This window comes from Oryctolagus cuniculus, chromosome 1 (assembly GCF_964237555.1).
Source record: "Oryctolagus cuniculus chromosome 1, mOryCun1.1, whole genome shotgun sequence".
NCBI lineage: Eukaryota > Metazoa > Chordata > Mammalia > Lagomorpha > Leporidae > Oryctolagus > Oryctolagus cuniculus.
Window position 1 is genome coordinate 237,413,929 of NC_091432.1, and position 22,139 is coordinate 237,436,067.

The 22,139-nt window shown below is 72.8% G+C and overlaps 3 protein-coding genes across 5 annotated transcripts; 2 read left to right on the top strand and 1 right to left on the bottom strand.

Annotated features, from left to right (window-relative positions):
* The first annotated feature begins 399 nt into the window (after positions 1-399).
* On the top strand, positions 400-5,073 carry UAP1L1 (UDP-N-acetylglucosamine pyrophosphorylase 1 like 1). Of its 2 annotated transcripts, none has more exons than XM_070059457.1 (9): positions 400-1,165; positions 1,330-1,534; positions 1,633-1,808; positions 1,973-2,145; positions 2,221-2,414; positions 2,721-2,861; positions 3,193-3,378; positions 3,713-3,779; positions 4,141-5,073. In XM_070059457.1, the coding sequence occupies exons 1-9, from the start codon at positions 430-432 to the stop codon at positions 4,231-4,233; spliced, it is 1,971 nt and encodes a 656-aa protein (XP_069915558.1). In that variant the 5' UTR covers positions 400-429; the 3' UTR covers positions 4,234-5,073. The 2 variants fall into 2 exon arrangements, with proteins under 2 accessions (XP_069915558.1, XP_069915559.1); XM_070059458.1 differs by having other exon boundaries at positions 2,287-2,414.
* A 521-nt stretch (positions 5,074-5,594) lies between these two features.
* On the top strand, positions 5,595-17,710 carry MAN1B1 (mannosidase alpha class 1B member 1). 2 transcript variants are annotated; one of them, XM_070059448.1, is made up of 13 exons: positions 5,595-6,196; positions 6,298-6,406; positions 7,754-7,866; positions 9,170-9,294; positions 9,867-9,973; positions 11,250-11,435; positions 11,743-11,891; positions 11,978-12,211; positions 15,718-15,908; positions 16,006-16,126; positions 16,243-16,440; positions 16,527-16,658; positions 16,740-17,710. In XM_070059448.1, exons 1-13 carry the CDS (start codon positions 6,086-6,088, stop codon positions 16,941-16,943), a joined length of 1,980 nt encoding a protein of 659 aa, XP_069915549.1. In that variant the 5' UTR covers positions 5,595-6,085; the 3' UTR covers positions 16,944-17,710. The 2 variants fall into 2 exon arrangements, with proteins under 2 accessions (XP_069915549.1, XP_069915555.1); XM_070059454.1 differs by having other exon boundaries at positions 5,605-6,196; positions 11,978-12,166.
* A 183-nt stretch (positions 17,711-17,893) lies between these two features.
* DPP7 (dipeptidyl peptidase 7) lies at positions 17,894-21,798 on the bottom strand. Its single transcript, XM_070059467.1, has 13 exons — positions 21,642-21,798; positions 21,437-21,550; positions 20,686-20,825; positions 20,414-20,577; positions 19,978-20,113; positions 19,814-19,895; positions 19,560-19,726; positions 19,411-19,471; positions 19,014-19,132; positions 18,785-18,941; positions 18,637-18,701; positions 18,191-18,261; positions 17,894-18,112 (listed from the first exon to the last, which is right to left on the bottom strand). Exons 1-13 carry the CDS (start codon positions 21,715-21,717, stop codon positions 18,010-18,012), a joined length of 1,455 nt encoding a protein of 484 aa, XP_069915568.1. The 5' UTR covers positions 21,718-21,798; the 3' UTR covers positions 17,894-18,009.
* Between the last annotated feature and the right edge of the window lie 341 nt (positions 21,799-22,139).

The window sequence follows — 22,139 nt, forward strand, 5'->3', positions numbered from 1 at the left end:
CTAACCTAACCCTAACCCTAACCCTAACCTAACCCTAACCCTAACCCTAACCCTAACCCTAACCTAACCCTAACCTAACCCTAACCTAACCCTAACCCTAACCCTAACCCTAACCTAACCCTAACCGTAACCTAACCCTAACCCTAACCTAACCCTAACCTAACCGTAACCTAACCCTAACCCTAACCTAACCCTAACCCTAACCCTAACCTAACCCTAACCGTAACCTAACCCTAACCCTAACCTAACCCTAACCCTAACCCTAACCTAACCCTAACCCTGCCCTCAACTGTCCTTTAGCAGCCGCAAAGCGCGAGGCCCGCTCCCAGGCACTCCCCCAACACCGCGGGCCGGACAGTGAAACCGGCGCTCCTGCCTCTGTCGGTGCGTGTATTATTTTATTTTTTAAACTTTAATTGAACAGAGCCAATGCGGTTTGCAGAAGCAATTGTAAAAACAGAGATATTCTCTCCTCCGTGCTTAGCAAAAGAAACAGAAACCAAAGAGCCCCACCAGGTTTCTAGGACAAAGCTTAGTGCCAAGATGGCCAGAGCCACCCTTCTCAGCGCGCAGCTTAGAAGTCCGATGGCTGCGTGGCCCACAGGCACGCGGCGGCCGGTCGCCCCGCACTGGTCCCCTGGGGCTGCACTTCTTCCTCTCCCGCCTCTTTCCGGCCAACCCCGCACCAGGGCAGACCCCTGCGGACAGACCCGAGGCCGTCCGGGGCCGGGGCTGGCGAGCACGGCCTCCGGGGCCTGCGCGGCGCCGGCCGGGATCCCCCGCCCACGGAGGCGGGCGCGGCGCGGAGCTGGGGGCGGGGCGGCACCTCCCGCCGGTCCCGTGATGGCCGCGCTGGAGCGGCAGGCGGCGGGCGACATGGCCTCGGAGCGGGACGTGCGCGCCCGGCTGCAGCTGGCCGGCCAGGAGCACCTCCTGCGCTTCTGGGCCGAGCTGGCGCCGGGGCCGCGCGCGGGGCTGCTGGCCGAGCTGGAGCCGCTGGACCCCGCGGCGCTGCGCGAGCACTGCCGGCAGGCGGCGGCGGCCTGCGCGCGCCCTCCGGGCCCGGACCCCGGCCTGGCCGCGCGCCTGCGGCCCCTGCCCCCGGAACGAGTGGGCAGCGCGAGCCGCAGCGACCCCGAGACGCGGCGGCGCTGGGAGGAGGAGGGTAGGCAGGCCTGGCCCCGGGCCGGGCGGCCGGGGCAGGGGGCGCGGCGACCGGGAGTCCAGCCGGCCTGTCCCTGCTGTGAAGGCCTCGCCCGCCTCCCGCGCCCAGCGGCCCCAGGGGCAGGCGCCCGCCGGGCGTGCCCTCACGGTGCCGCACGCCCCCAGGTCTCCGCCAGATCGCCCTGAACAAGGTGGCCGTCCTGCTGCTGGCCGGGGGACAGGGCACTCGTCTGGGTGTGGACTACCCCAAGGGCATGTACCGCGTGGGGCTCCCCAGCCGGAAGACCCTCTATCAGCTGCAGGCCGAGCGGATCCGGCGCGTGCAGCAGCTGGCCGGCGAGCGCCACGGGGCGCGCTGCACGGTGCCCTGGTGCGTCCTCCCCGGCCCGGCTCCGCCCCGGGAGACCCCCGCCCACGCGGCCCCAGCCGCGCCCCACCCCGGGACCTGAGCGCCCCTGCCCGCTGCAGGTACATCATGACCAGCGAGTTCACGCTGGGGCCCACGGCCGCCTTCTTCCGCGAGCACGACTTCTTCCAGCTGGACCCCGCCAGCGTCATCATGTTCGAGCAGCGCATGCTGCCCGCCGTGAGCTTCGAGGGCAGGGCCATTCTCGAGCGCAAGGACAAAGTGGCCATGGCCCCAGGTGCGCCCAGCCGAGAGCTGGGGGTGTGGGTGGGGTCAGGAGGCCTGGGTCCAGTCCCAAGTGCGAAGCGGTCTCGCCGGGGGCCCTCCCGTGGTGACGGAGCGCCGCCCCTCCGCAGGGACCACCGCCCGTCCTGAGGCCCCTCCCCCTCCCTCCCTCCGCAGATGGCAACGGTGGCCTGTACCGCGCGCTGGCGGACCAGCGCGTCCTGGAGGACATGGAGGTCCGCGGGGTGGAGTTTGTCCACGTGTACTGCGTGGACAACATCTTGGTGCGCCTGGCCGACCCCGTCTTCCTGGGCTTCTGCGTGCTGCGAGGAGCCGACTGCGGCGCGAAGGTGTGTGCTGGGGGAGGGGTGGGGCCGCCCGCCCGCCCGCCCCGCCCTCTGAGCCCGCGCCCCTCGCGGCTGCAGGTGGTGGAGAAGGCACAGCCCGAGGAGCCCGTGGGTGTGGTGTGCCAGGTGGACGGTGTCCCCCAGGTGGTGGAGTACAGCGAGGTCAGCCCTGAGACCGCAGGACTGCGGGCCCCGGATGGGGGCTTGCTCTACAACGCAGGCAACATCTGTAACCACTTCTTCACCCGAGGCTTCCTCCAGATGGTCACCAGGTGTGCAGCAGCAGGCGGCGCACTGGAGCGGCCGAGCGCCCTGGCCAGCAGCTGGCGGCCGGCCCGTGGTCAGGAGCCACGGAGGGGTGAGGGTGGAGAAGGGTGTCCGTTTCAGCAGGCGGGGGCACTGCAGACTCACTGGGAGTGGGCTCGGGCCGGGCCGCCGTCTCCCCCTGGGAATGGCCCCGCGGCCCACACTGCTGGTTCCCACTGGGCTGCCGCGGCCTGGTTCTCAGCACTGCAGGGAGACCCGGCTGGGCTCCGTCGCCAACCGGCTCGAACCGGACCCCCTCCCTTCTGCCCCAGGGAGTTGGAGCCTCTGCTGCCACTGCACGTGGCGGTGAAGAAGGTGCCACACGTGGACGACCAGGGAGCTCTGGTGAAGCCACAGACGCCGAACGGGATAAAGATGGAGAAGTTTGTCTTCGACGTGTTTCCGTTCGCCAAGTTAGTGGCACAAGTCGCACGCGTCTTCCTCTGCCCCGCCCCCTGTGTGGGTGGGGGAGGGGCATGGGATGGGGAGGGGGCCGCAGGCAGGTCCCAGAGGGAGGCCCCCCTGGGGGGAGTGGGAGCTGAGGGGCAGCTGAGGTCCTCGGCAGGGGTGGGCCCAGTGTCCGGAGTCAGAAGCTGCCGGCTGGCTCTTGGGGCGCCTGAACCTCCCTCTGGGGCCCCAGGTCTCCGCTGCTGGGACCCTGCAAGGCGTGCGGGCCCCACCCTGGAGCTGGCTGTGAGCCAGTGGGAGCAGCCCCCGCCGCCAGCCCCTGCCTTCTCTCACCAGAAACTTCGTGGCCTTTGAGGTGCCGAGGGAGGAGGAGTTCTCCCCGCTGAAGAACGGGGAGCGGGCGGACAGGGACAGCCCCTCCACGGCCAGGCGCGCCCTGCTCTCCCAGCACTACCGCTGGGCTCTGCGGGCCGGCGCCCGCTTCCTGGACGCCCAGGGGGCCTGGCTGCCTGAGCGGCCGTGGTGAGTGCAGCCCGTCCTGCCGGGTCACCCCAGGGCCCTGCCACTTACGCCTCGTTCCGAGGAGGCGACGGGCTTCTGCCCAGCGTGGGTGGCCATGGGGAAGCAGGGACGTGGCCCTCTCCCTCCTTCGGAAGCTGACCGGGCGTGGGATTCGGAGGATTTGGCCCCTTGGGTTCCTGCCTCCCTGAGTGTCTGAAGCCGGCACCTATCCTGGGCTCCGCGTGGGATGCCTGGGTGCTCTCTGCCACGGATCGGGAGCTGTCACTCAGCAGGGGGCAGGCGTGGGGTGCAGCTGCAGTGGGGGTGCGGATGCTGACCCCTGGACTCCCCCCAGCTTGCCCCAAGATGAAGACCCTCCGGCCATCTGCGAGATATCGCCCTTGGTTTCTTACTCCGGAGAGGTGAGCGCTGTCCGGCCCCTCGAGGCCTCCTCTGGGCTCCAGCTTGCGTGGGTGTGAGGTGGGGAGAGGTGGCCGCTGCCCGTTTGCCTGCCGGGCGGGGGTCAGGGAGGCGAGGGGGCTTCGTCGGGTCCCGGGCAGAGGCTGCAGTGCCCGGCTGACGCAGTGAGTGTGGGGTTGGGCCAGTCAGGGTTTTGTGGGAGGCTGAGGCTGGCCCTGGCTCCTCTGTCAGCCCTAGCCTGGGCTTGCCTCATGCTGGCCCTGGCCCTGGAGGCCTCTGCTCCTCTGACCCCCAGGAGATCCTGGCTGTGCTTGGGGACAGCCCACAGGGGACACTTGGCCACTGTCGCCTGCTTGTTGCCAGGGTTTGGAAGTGTACCTGCGAGGCCGGGCGCTGCAGTCCCCACTCATCCTGGATGAGGCTCGGGCCAGGGAGCTGCTGCCGCAGGAGGCCTGACCACTCGAGACTGGCCGCCAGGCGTCCGGCCCCGGCTGGGGCGCAGTGCTCCCGGCCCCCAGCCTGCAAACACAGCGTTGCTTCTGTAGGGCGGGCCCCTCCTGTCCACCTGACTGCTGGCCTGGAACAGGACGCTGGGGGTTCTGGGCGGGCCTAAGGGGGTGTGGCACCCCACAGTGCAGCCGCCGTGCCTTTGGGAGCCAGCCCTGGCCAGGGCTGGGGTGCACCAGCCGTTCTGCACCCCACACCCAAGTGCTGGCCCCCTGAGGGAGGCTGGGGGTCACAGACCAGCCTCCCCATCCAGCCCGGGGCAGGCTAGCTCTGGGAGAAGCTGGGCCGCAACGTCCAGGCGGCCACACTTCCGGCCTTCAGTCAGCTGCAGGCGTGGTGTGCTCCCCCAAGAGCGACGCCGACGCCGGTGGCCTGTGCTGGTGCTGATTAGTCAGGCGTGGAGCTGGGCACGCCCCTTGCTGCCCCTGGGGCCCAGGCTCCTCCCCAGCTCCCTGATGAGGGTGCGGGAGCCCGCTGGCCGGCCGCTTCCCCCGCGCTGTCACCTTGCTCTGTCCTTCCCCCTGCCGCGACCGGCGGCCATGACACAAGCCAGGGTGTGTCCCGCCCTGCCGGCCCCCGCTCATTCCCACCGTGCCTTGTCTTCTGAGGGTGGGCTTAACGGCAGGGCGAGGCCCGCCCCCAGGCTCGGCCACTCGCAGCAGGTGCTCTGAGGAGCTGAGCGCAGTAGCTGCGCCCTCTCTCCTGACAGGTGCTGAAACAACTCACTGTCTAAAACTTTGCAAATGGCTATAAACTTCATAGAGAATTGTATAAAAACAGAATCAGCAACCCAGAGGCCCCGTGCGTCCTTCCCCCGTCTCCCCGGCGCGGCCTCTCCCTCCCTCGGCCACAGGACGTGGAGCCCAGGGACGCGGCCCCGCCCGGGGTGGCCCAGGTCACCGCCCTCGCACGCCGCGGGGCACAACCGCTCGTGACCACAAACGTCGCCCTCGTGCCGCCCCTCGTGACCGCGGGCAGCCCCAGGAGACGGACAGCTGGGCTCTGCTTCCGCAGGCGCGCCGGGCCCAGGGGCCGCAGGGGCCGCCTTGGGCGTGGGCCGGGGGCCGGGCGCTCGCGGGCGAGGCCGGAGCTCTCCGGGGGCCCCGTGGGAGCAGCGGCCCGTCGGGCTCCCGCCCAGCGCTCGGCCGGGACCCGGGACCACCCGGCGGGTCAACAGCCCCGGGGGCTCCCGCACCGGGCTCCGAGGCCCGCGCGGCCACGCTCCCGCACTCGCACGGCGGACACCGCCAGCGCCAGCAGCTCGCGGGAGCGCTGGGGCCGCGGCGGGGGCGGGGGCGCGGGGCAGGGGTCTCGGGTCGAGCGCAGCCGTGCGCCGCGCCGGAACTGTGACCGGGACCGACTCCGCGCGCTGACCCGGAAACGGAGGCCGCGCGCAGAGGCTCCCGGGCTTCCGGGTGGCGCCGGCCGCGGCGAGCCCGAGTCAGCGTCCGCGGGCCCGTCCCGACCGCAGGGCACGGAGAAGCCCGGCCCGCAGCCCCAGGGGCCGAAGGGAGCAGAACCGACGGACAGCGCAGCCCGCCCGCCGCGTAGCCCCCGGCCCGGAAACGCGCCTCGCTGACTGCGCAGGCGCGAGCGGGCGCGGGGAAGTGACGTCGCCGCGCAGGCGCAGTGAGGGGCGGCGGCGGGGCACGCGCGCACTGGCGGAGCCGCGGGATGGGCGGGGTGTTCACGGCGCTGCGATGGCTGCCCGCGAGTGTGGCCGGCGCCGGGCTCCGGGCCGGGGTCGGAGCCGGACTTCCTGACGTCGCCGGCGCGCGGGGCCCGCGGGGCCGCGGCCGCCATGTACCCGCCGCCGCCGCCCGCGCCGCATCGCGACTTCATCTCGGTGACGCTGAGCCTCGGCGAGAGCTACGACAACCGCAAGGGCTGGCGGCGGCGCTCGTGCTGGAGGGTGAGGGGCCGGGCGCGGGAGGCGGGCGCGGCGGCCTGCGGTTGCGGTGTTTTCGGTCAAAAAGAGGCAAACGAGCAGCGCGCCGCCCCTGCCTCCCCTAGAAATGGAAGCAGCTGTCGCGGCTGCAGCGCAACCTGGCCCTCTTCCTGCTGGCGCTCCTGGCCCTCTGCGGCTTCCTGGTCTACCTCAACATGGCCGAGCAGTGGAGAGGTAGGCGCGCACCCCGCCCGAGGACGCGGGGCAGCCGCGGGCTGGGAGGAGGGGACAAGGGCGGGCTGCCCCGCAGGACAGGGCTGTCCCCCCGCAGGTGCAGGTGCAGGTGCAGGGTGTCCCCCCCAGGTACGAGTGCAGGGTGTCCCCCCCCAGCTACGAGTGCAGGGTGTCCCCCCTGGACAGGTACAGGGTGTCCCCCCCCCGGGACAGGTGCAGGGTGTCCCCCTCCCGACAGGTGCAGGGTGTCCCCCCCCGGGACAGGTGCAGGGCTGTGCCCCCCCAGGTACGGGTGCAGGGTGTCCCCCCCTGGGACAGGTGCAGGGCTGTGCCCCCAGGTACGGGTGCAGGGCTGTGCCTCCCCAGGTACAGGTGCAGGGCTGTCCCCCCCCAGGTACGGGTGCAGGGTGTCCCCCCCCCGGGACAGGTGCAGGGCTGTGCCCCCAGGTACGGGTGCAGGGCTGTGCCTCCCCAGGTACAGGTGCAGGGCTGTCCCCCCCCAGGTATGGGTGCAGGGCTGTCCCCCCCCAGGTACGGGTGCAGGGTGTCCCCCCCCCGGACAGGTGCAGGGCTGTGCCCCCAGGTACGGGTGCAGGCTCCCCCCCCCCCCTGGACAGGTGCAGGGCTGTCCCCCCCCCGGGACAGGTGCAGGGCTGTGCCCCCCCAGGTACGGGTGCAGGGTGTCCCCCCCCCCCGGGACAGGTGCAGGGTGTCCCCCTCCCGACAGGTGCAGGGTGTCCCCCCCCCAGGTACGGGTGCAGGCTCCCCCCCCCCCCGGGACAGGTGCAGGGCTGTTCCGGCCCCGCCTCCCCCTCCCCACACACAGTCGCGTCGGGACCCCGGGGCTCCCGTGGTACCACGCCGACTCCAGGACTCGGGGGAGCCTGCACACGGGGCAGCGTGCGGTGAGGGCTTCCCCGGGACGGCTGCGGGGGCTGTGGGTCCCCGGAGCTGCCTCTGGGTCCTGCCCATTCCTGGGACGGAGGCGCGAGGGAGCCTTGGGGGTTTTGTGTCTCGGCCGAGAGCCGGTCCTCGTCTCGGCCTTGAAGTGTCTTTGTGTGTGTGCGGCCGCGCACGAGAGAGGCCTTCCACCCGCCGGTTCCGGCCCCAACGGCCCACAGCGGCCGGGGCTGGGCCGGGCCAAAGTCCGAGCTGTGCGGGCGGACCGGGGGTGCCTCCCGGGGGCGGAGCCGCGTCCCTCGCTCCGCTCTGCCCTGCCCGGGGAGGGGTGGAGACACAGAGGCCGGCTGCTGGTTTGCTCTCCCAGTACCGGCAGCCAGGGCGGGAGCTCGGGGTCTCCCTCAGTGCTGCCCCCGCGGCGGCGCTCAGCGAGGCCCCTCTCTGCAGCTCTGAGCAGCCAGCGGGCCGAGGAGCGCGCGAGGCCGGCAAAGGCGCCCGTGCTGCCGGCGCCTCGGAAGGCAGACGCGGCCCCGAGGGACTTCCCAGAGCGCCCGCCCCAGGTACTCGGGTGCCCGTGCTCCGTGGTGGCAGGTGGCATCTCCCCAGGGAGCGGAGGCCGGGCGACCTGAGGGAGCTCTGGGCTCTCCTGGGCTTGCAGTGGGGGGGTCTGCACTGTGGTGCCCCTGGGGGTGCAGCCCCGTGAGGCGGGGAGGGGCTTTCTTTGGCCTCTGTCCCATGCCCGGCGCCGTCGGCGGGGTCCTGTCAGGGTCCCTGTGGAGGCCCCCGGCGGCCAGAGCTGTGGGCACCCGCTGGCGCGTCCGTGGCCCTGCGGGGACCCTGCTGACCTCGGGGCTGCGGCCCAGGAGCCCGTGTGGCGCTGGAGTCTGCCCGAGGGGCGCGGCTCTGGCTGCGGGGTGGTGCCGGGCCTGCTCCGCCCTCTGCGCCGGGACGCAGCTGCCAGGCCGGGTCTCGTGGGGGCCGTCCCCGGATGGGGTCGGACCTCTGACGTGTGCCCGCGGGGGGCTTCCCGGGGGCAGGCCGCCCTCAGGGAACTTTGGGAAAAGCCTGAGCCGGGGTCGCCTTGGGCACCACACCTGGGGCGGAGGGCCCGGCAGGCTCTGGAGTGGACGGTGCAGGAGGAGGGGCGTGGGCGCGGGCCCCTGTGGGCTCACTGCCGGGACTTGCCCGTGGCTGTCGGCAGGCGCTTGGGCGTGTGCCTGGGAAGGCAGACTTGGGCTGAGAGCAGACTCGGAATGGCTTGCGTGGCCTCCGACCCAGGCCCTGGTGTGGAGGGGCTGAAACAGCCGGCCAGGGAGGGCGGCCGTCCGGGCTGCCAGTCGGTCAGCCGTCTCCAGAGCCCTTGGGAGCTCAGGCACCAAACCTGCAGATCGGGTGTGGAAGTGGGTGCATCTGAGGGGTCCCGGGTGCAGGGGTGCAGCCCTCAGCGCTGAGTGGGGGGTCCCGGGTGCAGGGGTGCAGCCCTCGGGTGCTGAGTGGGGGATCCCGGGTGCAGGGGGGGCGGCCCTCGGGTGCTGAGTGGGGGGTCCCGGGTGCAGGGGTGCAGCCCTCGGGTGCTGAGTGAGGGGTCCCGGGTGCAGGGGTGCAGCCCTTGGGCGCTGAGTGGGGGGTCCCGGGTGCAGGGGAGGGCGGCCCTCGGGTGCTGAGTGAGGGGTCCCGGGTGCAGGGGTGCGGCCCTTGGGTGCTGAGTGGAGGTCCCGGGTGCAGGGGAGGGCGGCCCTCGGGTGCTGAGTGGGGGATCCCGGGTGCAGGGGTGCAGCCCTCGGGTGCTGAGTGGGGGGTCCCGGGTGCAGGGGTGCGGCCCTGGTGTTTGGGTTTTCCCTCCCGACTCTGAATTACCTCCAGAGACCTGGAAAGCAGTTCCTTCGGGGACCACCCAACCTGCAGATCCGAGCTCCCCCTGGTGGTCAGAGGCGGGAGGGCACCCCGGGAGACGCGCTGCAGGGAGACGTGCCGCGGACGGTCATCAGGTAGGGTGTGCGGGAGGCAGCCTGCTGGCTGTGTGGGCCTGAAACAGGCGCGAGCTCAGAGCACGGCCGGGGCAGGCGGGCGGCCTCAGCCTCTCCTCCCTGCCGAGCTGTGCCGTCCAGCTGTCGGCCTCCCCTGGGCACCGAAGCCAGGCCTGAGCCCTGCCCGCCCCTGGCGCTGGTTCCCCGGCAGCTCCCAGGGTGGGGCTTTCCGCCAGGAGGGAGGGAAGCTGAGGTGGGAGCCGGCGCCCGGCTGGACCAGGGCGTGGCCTCGGGAGAGGACGGCGTCGGCGAGCTGCCCGAGGGTTGCTTCCCGTCCAGGTGGGACAAGCTGCCCCCGGCAGAGGTGGGTGTGGGCGCAGCCGGGGCTCGGGCAAGCCCTCTGCGTGTCCTCACGTGTGGCGTCGGGCGCAGCCCTAGCCGGGGCATTTGGGAGGCTGGGACAGCCCCGTCTGCACCCTCCGCTCTGGACTGGTGCCCCAGGGTGACCCTGGGCGACTGGGCACCCACGTCTCGGTCTCCACGTGCTCCCCGGGCACCCCCCGGCCTGGCTGACGCTCCTTCCTCTCCTGCAGCTGGCGGGGGGCAGTGATTGAGCCGGAGCAGGGGACCGAGCTCCCCTCGAGACCCGCGGAGGCCCCCACCAGGCTCCCTGAGCCCGGGCCTGGGATTCGGGACACAGGTGAGGCGGGCTCTGCCGTCCGGCTCCTGCGAGCCTTCCCTGCACACAGGGTGGTGGACCCGCGGGTCCCTGGGCAGCTCCACGATGGCCGTGGCCTTAGCTTGTGTGTCCAGGGCCCACTTGGCGCTGGCCTGCAGCTCCGTGCACGCCGGCTCCTCCAGCCTCGGGCCTGCAGAAGTCACTGTGCGTGCCGGGGCCCTGCTGTGCTCCTGTGCAGGGGGCACGGGCGGTTCCCATGGCGACAGACACGCCACACGTGACCCTCGCCCCAACCCTGCGTGGCGGGCAGGAGCAGGTGCAGCGCTCCCTGTGCTGGCCCTGAGGGAGCTGTCCTGGCCCGCCCCGCCCGTGCCAGCCCTGAGGGAGCTGTCCAGGCCCTGCCCCGCCCGTGCCGGCCCTGAGGGAGCTGTCCTGGCCCGCCCCGCCCGTGCCGGCCCTGAGGGAGCTGTCCAGGCCCCGCCCCGCCCGTGCCGGCCCTGAGGGAGCTGTCCAGGCCCTGCCCCGCCCGTGCCGGCCCTGAGGGAGCTGTCCAGGCCCCGCCCCGCCCGTGCCGGCCCTGAGGGAGCTGTCCAGGCCCTGCCCCGCCCGTGCCGGCCCTGAGGGAGCTGTCCAGGCCCGCCCCGCCCGTGCCGGCCCTGAGGGAGCTGTCCAGGCCCTGCCCCGCCCGTGCCGGCCCTGAGGGAGCTGTCCTGGCCCGCCCCGCCCGTGCCGGCCCTGAGGGAGCTGTCCAGGCCCGCCCCGCCCGTGCCGGCCCTGAGGGAGCTGTCCAGGCCCTGCCCCGCCCGTGCCGGCCCTGAGGGAGCTGTCCAGGCCCTGCCCCGCCCGTGCCGGCCCTGAGGGAGCTGTCCAGGCCCGCCCCGCCCGTGCCGGCCCTGAGGGAGCTGTCCAGGCCCTGCCCCGCCCGTGCCGGCCCTGAGGGAGCTGTCCTGGCCCGCCCCGCCCGTGCTGGCCCTGAGGGAGCTGTCCAGGCCCCGCCCCGCCCGTGCCGGCCCTGAGGGAGCTGTCCAGGCCCCGCCCCGCCCGTGCCGGCCCTGAGGGAGCTGTCCTGGCCTGCCCCAGTGGGCCCCCCGTGTCTGCACGACCCCTGCTCTTAGCAGCCGGGCCCCGTGTCCCCTTGCGCAGCTTCAGGCCTGAGCGCGGCGGAGCTGCGGGGGCAGGCGGCGTCCGTCCCTGACAGGCCGGGTCCCCTGCAGCCCGCTGTGTCCTCTGAGGGCAGGCGTGGCCCTGTGGGCGCGGAGCGGCCCCGTCGGGCTCTGAGCCTCTGCTCTCCCCGCAGCGCCCCCCAACGAGCGGCAGAAGGGGGTGATCGCCGCCTTCCTGCACGCCTGGAAGGGGTACCGCCGCTTCGCCTGGGGCCACGACGAGCTGAAGCCCGTGTCCAAGTCCTTCAGCGAGTGGTTCGGCCTTGGCCTCACCCTCGTCGACGCGCTGGACACCATGTGGATCTTGGGCCTGAAGTCAGGTGGGGCCGGGGGCCGTGCGGGGGTGCGTGCAGCCCGTGTCCCTGTGCCGTGAGGCAGGAGACCTCGGGATCCTGGCCTGCCTGTCCCGAGTGGGCTCAGACCGCGGCAGCCCGGTTTAGCTTGGGCCGGGCGTCTGGGATTCTTCCCGCGCCGACTGTCTGAGCCCTAAAGGCCACTAGCGAAAGGCACACTCGTTTCTTGTTTCTCCGGCGCCCAGCGTGCCGTGTGGCTGTGCGCCCCGGCCCCGCGCCCGCCGCGTTTCCGGGGCGCCGGTCCCTCCTGCAGCCCTTGCTGTCCCTGTCGCAGAGTTCCAGGAGGCCAGGAACTGGGTGTCGCAGAAGCTGCACTTCGAGAAGGACGTGGAGGTGAACCTGTTCGAGAGCACCATCCGCGTGCTGGGGGGGCTGCTGAGCGCCTACCACCTGTCCGGCGACGGCCTCTTCCTGAGGAAGGCGGTGAGTGCGCGCCCAGGCCGCCCCGGCACCGGGCCCCCAGCGCGTGCGCCGGCTGCCGGCCACCCGCCACACGTGCCGTCCTGCAGGAGGACTTCGGACACCGGCTGCTGCCCGCCTTCAGGACGCCCTCCAAGGTCCCCTACTCGGACGTGAACATCGGCACCGGGGTCGCCCGCCCGCCCCGCTGGACGTCCGACAGCACGGTGGCCGAGGTGGCCAGCATCCAGCTGGAGTTCCGCGAGCTCTCCCGCCTCACGGGGATCAAGGCGTTCCGGGTAGGTGGGCGGCCGGCCGCCGGAGCGGGCCGCGGCTCGGCACAGGTGCGAGGCTCTGCTGGCGCGGTCCGGTCCCGTCCTAAGCGTGTTTGCTGTGAGGTTTCTTTACTTGGGAGGCAGACAGAGCCCTCCGTGCCCCGGTTCCCTCCCCACGTGGCCCACCCGAGTGCGGAGCAGGCCCTTGGACCAGCGCCGCCCTGCGCCGCGGCCGTCGTAGGTGGCGGCTCAGCCAGCACCCGGCCCGTCCCCTGTGCTCCCTTTCCCGGCAGGGCACGTCCGTCGGGGGGCCGCAGCCTCTTCGTCACGAGACAGACCCTGGCGCCGTCCCCCAGCCCCGAGCCGTCACTGGGGCCCCTCGCTCTGCCTGTGCCCCGGGCTGTCAGCTGCAGGCTCCCCGTGTCGGGGTCACTCAGCCGTCGCGTGGCGGACACTCGCCTCACGTCCACATCGTAGCTATTTAGAAATGCTAAAAATTTGGTTGAATGGCAGAGAGGGGGGCGGGTGCCGTGGTGTCGCAGGTAAAGCTACTGCCCGCAGCACTGGCGTCCCACCTGGGCGCCGGTTCCAGTCCAGCTTCGCTGTGGCCTGGGAAGGCAGTGGGGGGCGGCCCGAGTCCTTGGGCCCCTGCACCCGATGGGAGGCCCGGAGGAAGCTCCTGGCTCCCGGCTCCAGCCTGGCCCAGCTCCAGCCATTGCAGCCATCTGGGGGAGTGAACCAGCGGCTGGAAGCTCTGTCCACCCCCCTTCTCTCTCTCCCCTTCTCTCTCTCCCCTTCTCCCTCCTTCCCCCCTCCCTCCCTCCCTCCCTCTCCCTCTGTCTCCATCTCTCTGTCTCTGTTTCTCTCTGTCTCCCCTCCATCTCTCCCTCTCTCTCTCCCCTCTCTCTTCCCCCCCTCTCCCCCCCGTCTCCCTCCCTCTCTCCCCCCCCTTTCTCCCCCCATCTCTGTCTCCCCCCACCCTGCTCTGCTTCTCAAATAAATACATCCATCTCTGGTGGGGGGAGGAGCGATGGGAGGCAAAGAGAAGGAGGGACAGACGGGCTCCCCGCCTGCCCCGCTGGTTCGCTCCGTGAATACCTGCGGCGGCGCGGGCTGGGCCAGGCTGAAGCAGGAGTGGGGACGCCGTCCTGCTGTCACTCGAGGGTGGCAGGGTCGCCAGCACTCGGGGCATGCGCTGGCAGGAAGCTGGGACTGCGCGCTGCTCTGTGGGTGTGGCGTCTCGGGCCCCTCCTCTGCCCAGCGCCCCGCCCAGCTGTGGGGCGTGAGCTGGGATGGCCCGTGTGCGGGCTGCTCACCGCTGTCTGGTGCTGGGCGGCGGGAGGTCTCCGTGGGGCTGCGCCCCCAGGGCCGTGACGCCGGGCGTCTTCCTGTTGTCTGGAAACATGTCTGCCCCGCCCTTGCCCCTCCTCCCTCCAGCGGGGAGCAGGCTGGTGTGAGGTCGAGGGCAAGTGTGTGGCTGAGGTTGGGTGTGTGCGTGGGGGGGCCAGGTCAGGTCTGTGGGGGGCCAGGTCAGGTCTGTGGGGGGCCAGGTCAGGTCTGTGTTGGGGCCAGGTCAGGTCTGTGGGGGGGCCAGGTCAGGTCTGTGGGGGGCCAGGTCAGGTCTGTGGGGGGGCCAGGTCAGGTCTGTGGGGGGGCCAGGTCAGGTCTGTGTGGGGGGCCAGGTCAGGTCTGGGGGGGGGCCAGGTCAGGTCTGTGGGGGCCGGGTCAGGTCTGGGGGGGGCCGGGTCAGGTCTGGGGGGGGCCGGGTCAGGTCTGGGGGGGGGCCGGGTCAGGTCTGGGGGGGGCCGGGTCAGGTCTGTGTGGGGCCAGGTCAGGTCTGTGGGGGGCCAGGTCAGGTCTGTGGGGGGCCAGGTCAGGTCTGTGTGGGGGCCAGGTCAGGTCTGTGGGGGGCCAGGTCAGGTCTGTGTGGGGGCCAGGTCAGGTCTGGGGGGGGGCCAGGTCAGGTCTGGGGGGGGCCGGGTCAGGTCTGGGGGGGGCCGGGTCAGGTCTGGGGGGGACGTTGGAGTCCCCGTGTGCGTCTGGCTGAGGTCGGGTCCGGGCGTGTGCTGTCTCGTGAGCCGTGTGAGCCTCACGTGTGTGCTGTCCTCCTGACACTGTGATCATCTCTTGATGAGGTTTTAACTTTCGTGTTGGCTGATTGGTCTTTTGAAGATGTACTTACTTGAATGTCAGAGAGGGAGAGGCAGAGAGAGAGAGAGAGAGAGAGTTTTAAAGATTTTTTTTGAAAAGCAGAATTAGAGACGGGGAGAGGCCTTCCATCGCTGGTTCCCTCCCCAGCTGGCTGCAGCGGAGCCAGGAGCCTCATCCAGGTGTCCCCCGTGGGTGCAGCGCCTAGGACGTGGGCCGCCCTCCGCGGCTTGCCCTGGTGCAGCAGCCGGGACTGGAACAGGTGCCCACGTGGGAGGCTGGGGCCGCAGGCGTGGCTTCACCCACTGTGCCGCAGCGCCAGCCCCGAGGCCGGGTTATCGCTGTTTTTCAGATTTGAGAGGCAGAGAGAACGGGGGAGGGGTCCATTGCTGCCGCACTTCCCAGCCCTCAGGAGCCAGGAGCTCCCTGTGGGTCTCCCCTGGGGCTGCGGGGCCGTCAGCGGGAGCTGGGTGGGAAGTGACGTGGCTGGGACAGGTGTGGGTGAGCGGGTGAGCGGCGCTCGTCACGCGGCAGCACGGCGCCCGCGGTTCTGCCGGTCCTTTCTGCCCCGGCGTCGACCTGGTTGTCCGCGCCTCACTGGGCGCCAGAGCCGAGGGGCCGCACGGACGCGGGCAGCGCTCAGAGTCCGCAGTGCTGGGGCTGCGTCTGGGCCGGGCGTGTGCCGTCCCTGCGCCCCGGTGTGGCCTTGGCTCTCACTGCCTGTGAGGTGCTTCCCACTCTCTGCCCACGCACGCGGGGGGTTGCTGTGTCTGGGGCACTTGAATGCTCTTTTACGTGGTGGGGGGGGGGATCTTCCCTGCGCTGCTTCCCTCCCCAGCGTCAGGCTGAAGCCAGGAGCGGGGGACAGGCGGGGTGTGTGCGCCATGAGCCCACATGAGCACGAGTTCGAGTCCCAGCTGCTCCGCTGCTGGTCCAGCTCCCTGCTGACGCCCTGGGAAAGTAGTGGACAATGGCTCAGGCCCCCGCACCCACGCGGGAGACCCAGAGGAAGCTCCTGGCTCCTGGCATTGGCCTGGCCCGGCCTCAGCCACCGTGGGCCTGGAGGGTGCACAGCAGGTCGGCCCTCTCGGCCTCCCAGAGGACTGGAGGACGTGAAGCTAAGGTTCATGCCAGCGTCGGGAGCCCTGGGATCGTGCTGGCCGCGCTGTGCGGGAGACGTCCTGCGGAATGAAGTCGGCTTTCGTCTCCTGTGGAGCGGCGAGGCGGCCTCTGCTGCCCCGGGCGCGAGGAGGAAGACGGCCCCGCCTCAGGGGCTTGGCGTGGCTTTGGGAGTGGGTGACCGGCACCCAGGGCGCGGGGACTTGGGGCCGAGCAGGTGCTCACCGGAGGTGGGGCCCTGGGCCCCGTGCAGGGGGTGGGGGGAGGCGCGCAGCCCCGCAGCTGTCCAGCAGCTGTCCTGTCCGCAGGAGGCCGCGGAGGAGGTGAGCCGGCACATCCACTCCCTGTCCGGGAAGAAGGACGGGCTCGTGCCCATGTTCATCAACACGCACAGCGGCCTCTTCACGCACCTGGGGGTGTTCACGCTGGGCGCCCGGGCCGACAGCTACTACGAGTACCTGCTGAAGCAGTGGATCCAGGGCGGCAAGAAGGAGACACAGTGAGGCCCGCTCCCGGCCGGCGGGCTGCGGGGAGGGGCCGGCCCCCGGCCGGGGCGCCTGGGCGCCGGGGCGCGGGCTGACGGCCGCTCCTCGCAGGTTGCTGGACGACTACCTGAGGGCCATCCAGGGCGTGAAGACGCACCTGTTGCGGCGCTCCGAGCCCAGCAAGCTCACCTTCGTCGGCGAGCTCGCCCACGGCCACTTCAGCGCCAAGATGGTGAGTGCCGGGTGCCGGGCCAGTGCGGGCCAGGGTCCCTGGGGTGTCTGGGCCCCCAGCAGGCAGCGTGGCCTCGGGGGGCCTGGGCCTGGTGACAGGGAGGCCTCTGGTTCCAGGACCACCTGGTGTGCTTCCTGCCAGGGACGCTGGCTCTGGGCGTCCACCACGGCCTGCCCGCCGACCACATGGAGCTGGCCCTGCTGCTCATGGAGACGTGCTACCAGATGAACCGTCAGATGGAGACGGGGCTGAGCCCCGAGATCGCGCACTTCAACCTGCACCCCAAGCCCGGCTACCGGGATGTGCAGGTCAAGGTGGGCCTGGCCACGGGCGGGCGGGCGGGCGGGCGGGCAGCGGCAGCCGGGCCGGGCCGGGCCCTGAGCCTCTGCTGTGCCCCCAGCCGTCGGACAGGCACAACCTGCTGCGGCCCGAGACCGTGGAGAGCCTGTTCTACCTGTACCGCCTGACGCGGGACCCCAAGTACCAGGACTGGGGCTGGGAGATCCTGCAGAGCTTCAACCGGCACACGCGGGTGAGCGGGGCCGCCGGGGAGGGGCCGCGCGTCCCGAGGCTGCCCCGTCTGGGCGCGGGGTGAGGCCGTGGCTCTGTGCAGGTCCCCTCGGGCGGCTATTCGTCCATCAACAACGTCCAGGACGTGCAGCGGCCCCAGCCCAGGGACAAGATGGAGAGCTTCTTCCTCGGGGAGACCCTCAAGTACCTGTACCTGCTGTTCTCCGAGGACCACGGCCTGCTCAGCCTGGACACCCACGTGTTCAACACCGAGGCCCACCCGCTGCCCATCTGGCCCTCCGCCTAGCGCCTGCTCGCCCTGCTTCTCCGGGGGCCCCGAGCCCAGGTCGGCAGGGTGCGGCGCGGGGCAGCTCGGCCCTCGCAGGGGTTTCTGCTGCGGCCACTCGGCTCCCGTGCCCCGGGCTGCGGCGGAGCTTGGCCGGGGGGGCCGGCGGCAGCCCTGGGTGGCAGCCCCGGCTCTCCCAGATGCCTTGGACTCAGGGACCCTCCTGCCGCCCTGTGGGGCACAGGAGGGGGGTGGGATGGGGTGCCCGCCCTGCACCCCCACCCAGGGACTTCCCAGTGGAGATAAAGGTGGATTTGCTCTGTGACGTGTCCTGTGTGGGGTCTCTGCGCCGGGCGGCCACAGGTGGCTGTGTGGGCAGCACCCCGCTCCCCTGCCCCCACCGTGGGGTGTGCATCTCGCCCTGTGGGAGTGAAGCCTTCTTCCCCGCTGGGCTTGGATGACCACACCCTCCACCTGCCCACGCCTGCTGTGTGTGACCTTGGAGGGGCTGCCCGGGGCCAGGAGCCCTGTGGGCGCTGAGCGAGCAGAACTGGGGCAGCAATGGAGACCTTAGAAACCGGGCTGCGGGCCGCTGTCGCCCCGCGTGGGCGCCCAGCTCCCGCCGATGCACCTGGGAAAGCGCGGGCCCCGCCCACGTGGGAGACCAGGACGGAGCTCCCGGCTTCGGCCGGCCCTGCCCTGGTGACTGTGGATCTGGGAAATGAGTTGTGGATGAAGGACCTCGCTTTCTGTAACTCTGCCTTTCAAATAAATCTTTTTTAAGAACATGGTCGTTTTAAAGAATGGAGTGGGGCTGCAGGCCGGTCCCAGCGAAGTGCACCTTCTGGGCCCCGCCCTAGGTGGGCGCGCAGCCCGGGCCAGCTCAGACGCACAAGCGGGGTGCGGGGGGGGGGGGGAGGGGGCCGGGGACGCCGAGCTGCCCTCCCAGGAGCCCGCAGAGGAACTCAGGGTTGAGGTTGGAGGCCGCTTTATTGGGTGTGCGCCTCGCCCCCTCCCCACGCGGGCCCGGGACCCGCCCCGTGGGCCGGGCGGGGTCGGCCTCTGCCCCGAGCGGCGGGGGCCAGGCTCACCGCCCTGCACGCCTGGCTGCCCGCAGCCACTCTTGGATGAGGGAGGCCTCCAGCGCGCGGGCCTCCACCACGGACGGGGGGTCGTCTGCGTGCGACGCTCTGGGGGGCAGCAGAGGGCGGGCTCAGCGGGGGGGGGGGCAGACCCCTCCCCTCCCCGCCGGGCGGGGCGCCGCGCACCTGAGGTCCAGGTGGTGCGCTCCTCCGCGGATGGTGATGGCGACGAGCGAGGCGCTCAGGTTGCTTCGTACCTGCGGCCGCGGAGCGCCTGCCCATCAGCGCGGAAGCCCCGCCTCCGCCCTACCCCCACGGGGACCGCGGAGCCCCTGAGCCAAGAGGACACTGGGCAGGGGCGCGGGGGCAGTGCCAGCGGCCGGACTAGCGCCCAGGTGGGGGTTCACGGGAGGGGCGCTCACTCCGCCCCCGCCCAGGGGTCCAGGTGGGGGTTCACGGGAGGGGCACTCACTCCGCCCCCACCCCCGCCCAGGGGTCCAGGTGGGGGTTCACGGGAGGGGCGCTCACTCCGCCCCCGCCCAGGGGTCCAGGTGGGGGTTCACGGGAGGGGCGCTCACTCCGCCCCCCCCCGCCCAGGGGTCCAGGTGGGGGTTCACGGGAGGGGCACTCACTCCGCCCCCCGCCCAGGGGTCCAGGTCACCGTTGGAGAAGATGATGTTGCTGGCAGCTCTGAGGTCTGCAAGGGGCGTGGCCAGCGCGGTGAGGGCCCGCGGAAGGGGGTGCGAGCCCGGGCCCCGCCCACTGCCGCCCCGGCCTCACCGGCCCCCCAGAAGCTGGTCTTGAGCCAGTCCGGCCGCGGCCACACTCCCCACGTGTCCAGGCAGTAGCGCCGGCGCTGCGCCTCGGTGAACGGCAGGGCCGGGAACATGTCCGTCACGTTGTTGCTGTCGAAGGTCAGGTTGATCTCGGTGCAGGCCTGCGGGCAGCAGGCGGCGTCAGGCGGGGCCGCGCCGCGCTCGCCCCGCAGCCCAGGCCGACCGCCCCGCACCTGGTAGTCCCAGGCCCTGGCGTCCGAGCCGGTGCCGCAGCCGGTGGGGTCGGCGCAGCTGTGGTACAGCCGGTAGATGTCGAAGCACTGCTCCGAGCCCGAGGCGTTGTAGACCAGCCCTGGACGGCAGCGACCCGGCCCCCGGGGTCTGCGCGGGGCCCCGGGGCAGAGCCGCGACTGCCCCGGCCACCCCGCCCGGCCCGGCGCCAGCCTCGGGGTCCCCGGCGCGCACCTGCCCCGGACAGCCCGCCCGGCCCGGCGCCAGCCTCGGGGTCCCCGGCGCGCACTTTCCCGGGCCACCCCGCCCGGCCCGGCGCCAGCCTCGGGGTCCCCGGCGCGCACCTGCCCAGGCCACCCCACCCGGCTCGGCGCCAGCCTCGGGGTCCCCGGCGCGCACCTGCCAGCTCTCGGAGCCCCGCGATCCGCTGGTTCTCACTCAGCAGCCGCTCGCAGCCGACCTGGGGGCGCAGCACGGGGCTCAGCGTCGCACGTAGCCCGGCCCCGCCCCCGCCCCCGGCCCCGGCCCCGCCCCCGGCCCGTGCCTGCCTTGACCGGGTGCGCCGGCAGGGGCCCCATGAAGTCGGTGGGGTAGGGGTAGTCCATCATGGCCAGCACCGTGAAGGCGTTGCGGGCGAACACGTACAGCTGCGTCAGGTCCTTTGCGCCCGAGAGCGGCTGGCACGTGCGGAAGTCCCGGCTGACGCGGGCGTAGGCTGCGGGCAGGGGTGGGGGGTGGCTGCAGGCGGGGGGCGGGCAGTGCGGGCAGGGGCGGGCGGGCGCGGGCCGGGCGGCCTCCTCACCTCCTTGCAGGAACAAGTCCCTGATCTCCCGGAAGGCGTCGCGCACTGCCTGGACACACCGGGGCCCCTGGCCCTCGAAGTCCTGCAAGGAGGCCGCGTTGCACCAGCCGCCGCCCTGCCCCGCCCCGCCCCGCGGCCCCCCCGCGGCCCCGCACCCCACTCACCGCCGTGACGGCCCGGAAGAACTGGGAGGAGTCGCCGAGGCCGGCCACGGCCAGGACAGGGGCACTGGCGGCCAGAGCCCCCGCCACGAGGTGGGGGTACTTCATCCGCATGTAGGCACTCAGCATCCCGCCGTAGCTGGGCGTGGGGCACCAGGCTGTGGCCGCGGCTCCGCCCGGGCATCAGCCCTCCCCCGACCGCAGCCCCCTCCCACGCCACAGGGCAGAGCCTGACGCGTCCACGCGCCCCGAGCAGGTGGGCAGCGGGGGACCCGAGGGCGCGGCGTGGGGGGCCGAAGGACACCTGGGTGTGCGGGCGAGGGGCCGGGAGGCCCGGGGTCGCCTGCGCCGAGCACCAGCGGCCGACCTGCGGGGGGCGTGCCCCGCAGACCCCAGCGGCGGGGCCTCGTGGCTCCTGCGGCCTCAGCCCGGCACCCACCTGCCTCCGAAGGCGATGGCGGGCGCATCTTGGGCGCCGAGGTCCTGGCGCAGCGCCTGCAGCAGCTTGGCGAAGTCGGCCAGCGCCTGCTCCACGGTCAGCAGCTCCGTGTGCCCGCGCTGCGTGGACCGCGCGCCGAACGGCAGCGACTTCCCGTAGTACCGCTGTGGGCCGCGAGGGGGCGCCGCTGAGCCGCCGTCCGCCCGCCGCCCCTCGCCCCTCGCCCCTCGCCCCTCGCCCCTCGCCCGCCCGCGACCCCGGCCCCGACCCACGTGCTCCGCGAAGACCAGCAGGGCCGCCTGCCGGGCCGCCAGCTCCACCACGAAGCCCGAGTTGTTGGCGAAGGCCCAGATGTCGCCCTCGTTCCCCGTGTAGAAGAAGATGGGCCCGCGGCCCCGCTGCCAGAACTTGTCTGCGGAGGGGGCGAGGCGGGGCGAGGCGGGCGGGGCGGTGGGTGCGTGGTGAGGCGGGCGCGGGGCGAGGCGGGGCGAGGCGGGGCGAGGCGGGCGGGGCGGTGGGTGCGTGGTGAGGCGGGCGCGGGGCGAGGCGGGGCGAGGCGGGTGCGGGGCGAGGCGGGGCGAGGCGGGCGGTGGGTACGGGGTGAGGCGGGAGGGGCGGTGGGTACGGGGTGAGGCGGGTGCGGGGCGAGGCGGGGTGAGGCGGGACGAGGCGGGACAAGGCGGGGTGAGGGGCCGGGCGGCGGATGCGGGGTGAGGGGCCGGGCGGTGGGTGTGTGGTGAGGCGGGCGCGGGGCGAGGCGGGGCGAGGCGGGGCGAGGCGGGCGGGGCGGTGGGTACGGGGTGAGGCGGGAGGGGCGGTGGGTACGGGGTGAGGCGGGCGCGGGGCGAGGCGGGGTGAGGCGGGACGAGGCGAGGCGGGGTGAGGGGCTGGGCGGCGGGTGCGGGGTGAGGCGGGCGCGGGCGAGGCGGGGTGAGGGGCCGGGCGGCGGGTGCGGGGTGAGTCGGCGGGTGCGGGGCGAGGCGGGGTGAGGCGGGGCGAGGCGGGCGCGGGCGAGCGGCTCACCCGACAGCAGGAAGCGCTGGCCGAACGTCTTGTTGCCGAAGCTCTCGAAGTTGAAGTGGTCCAGCAGCTGCTCGAAGTAGCCCTCGCGGAAGCCGGGGTCGGGGGCTCGGTGGGCTGCGGGAAGCGGGGTGCGGGACTCAGGCGCGGGCGCCCGCCGGGGGCCGGGGGCCGGGGGCCGGGGGCGGGGGGCGCCGCCCACACTCACCCGCCGCCGGCCGGCCGAGCAGCCCCAGCGCCAGCAGCACGAGCGGGGCCCACGGCGGGCAGCACCCGGCACCCATGTTTGCGGCGCGGGTCACGTGACGCGCGCAGGCCCCGGCTTCCGGTCTCGGTCGGCCGGGAAGGCTGCGGGCAGCCGCCGCGCTCCCTGGGGGACGCTCGCGCGGGCGCCCGCACAGCGGGGTGCACCAGCGCCTGCCCTGGACCCCGCCAAGGGGACCCCGGGGGCTTCTGCCCTTGAAACCCGTCCTGAGAGCGGGCAGCAGGGCCCCGGGCTGGACCTCCCCTCGACCCCGAGGGCCGTCCCAGCACAGGCCTGCTCCCTGGCCTGCTGTCCTGCTCTTTAACTGGACTAACAGCGGCCCAGGCGCTCGCCCGACGCAGCCGTGCGCTGGCCAGGGCTGCAGAGGGCCTGGCCTCTGGGGTGCGGGCCCCAGCCCTGGGCTCTCCTGGGCTCTGCCCCTCGCCCTGCCCTGAAACCACG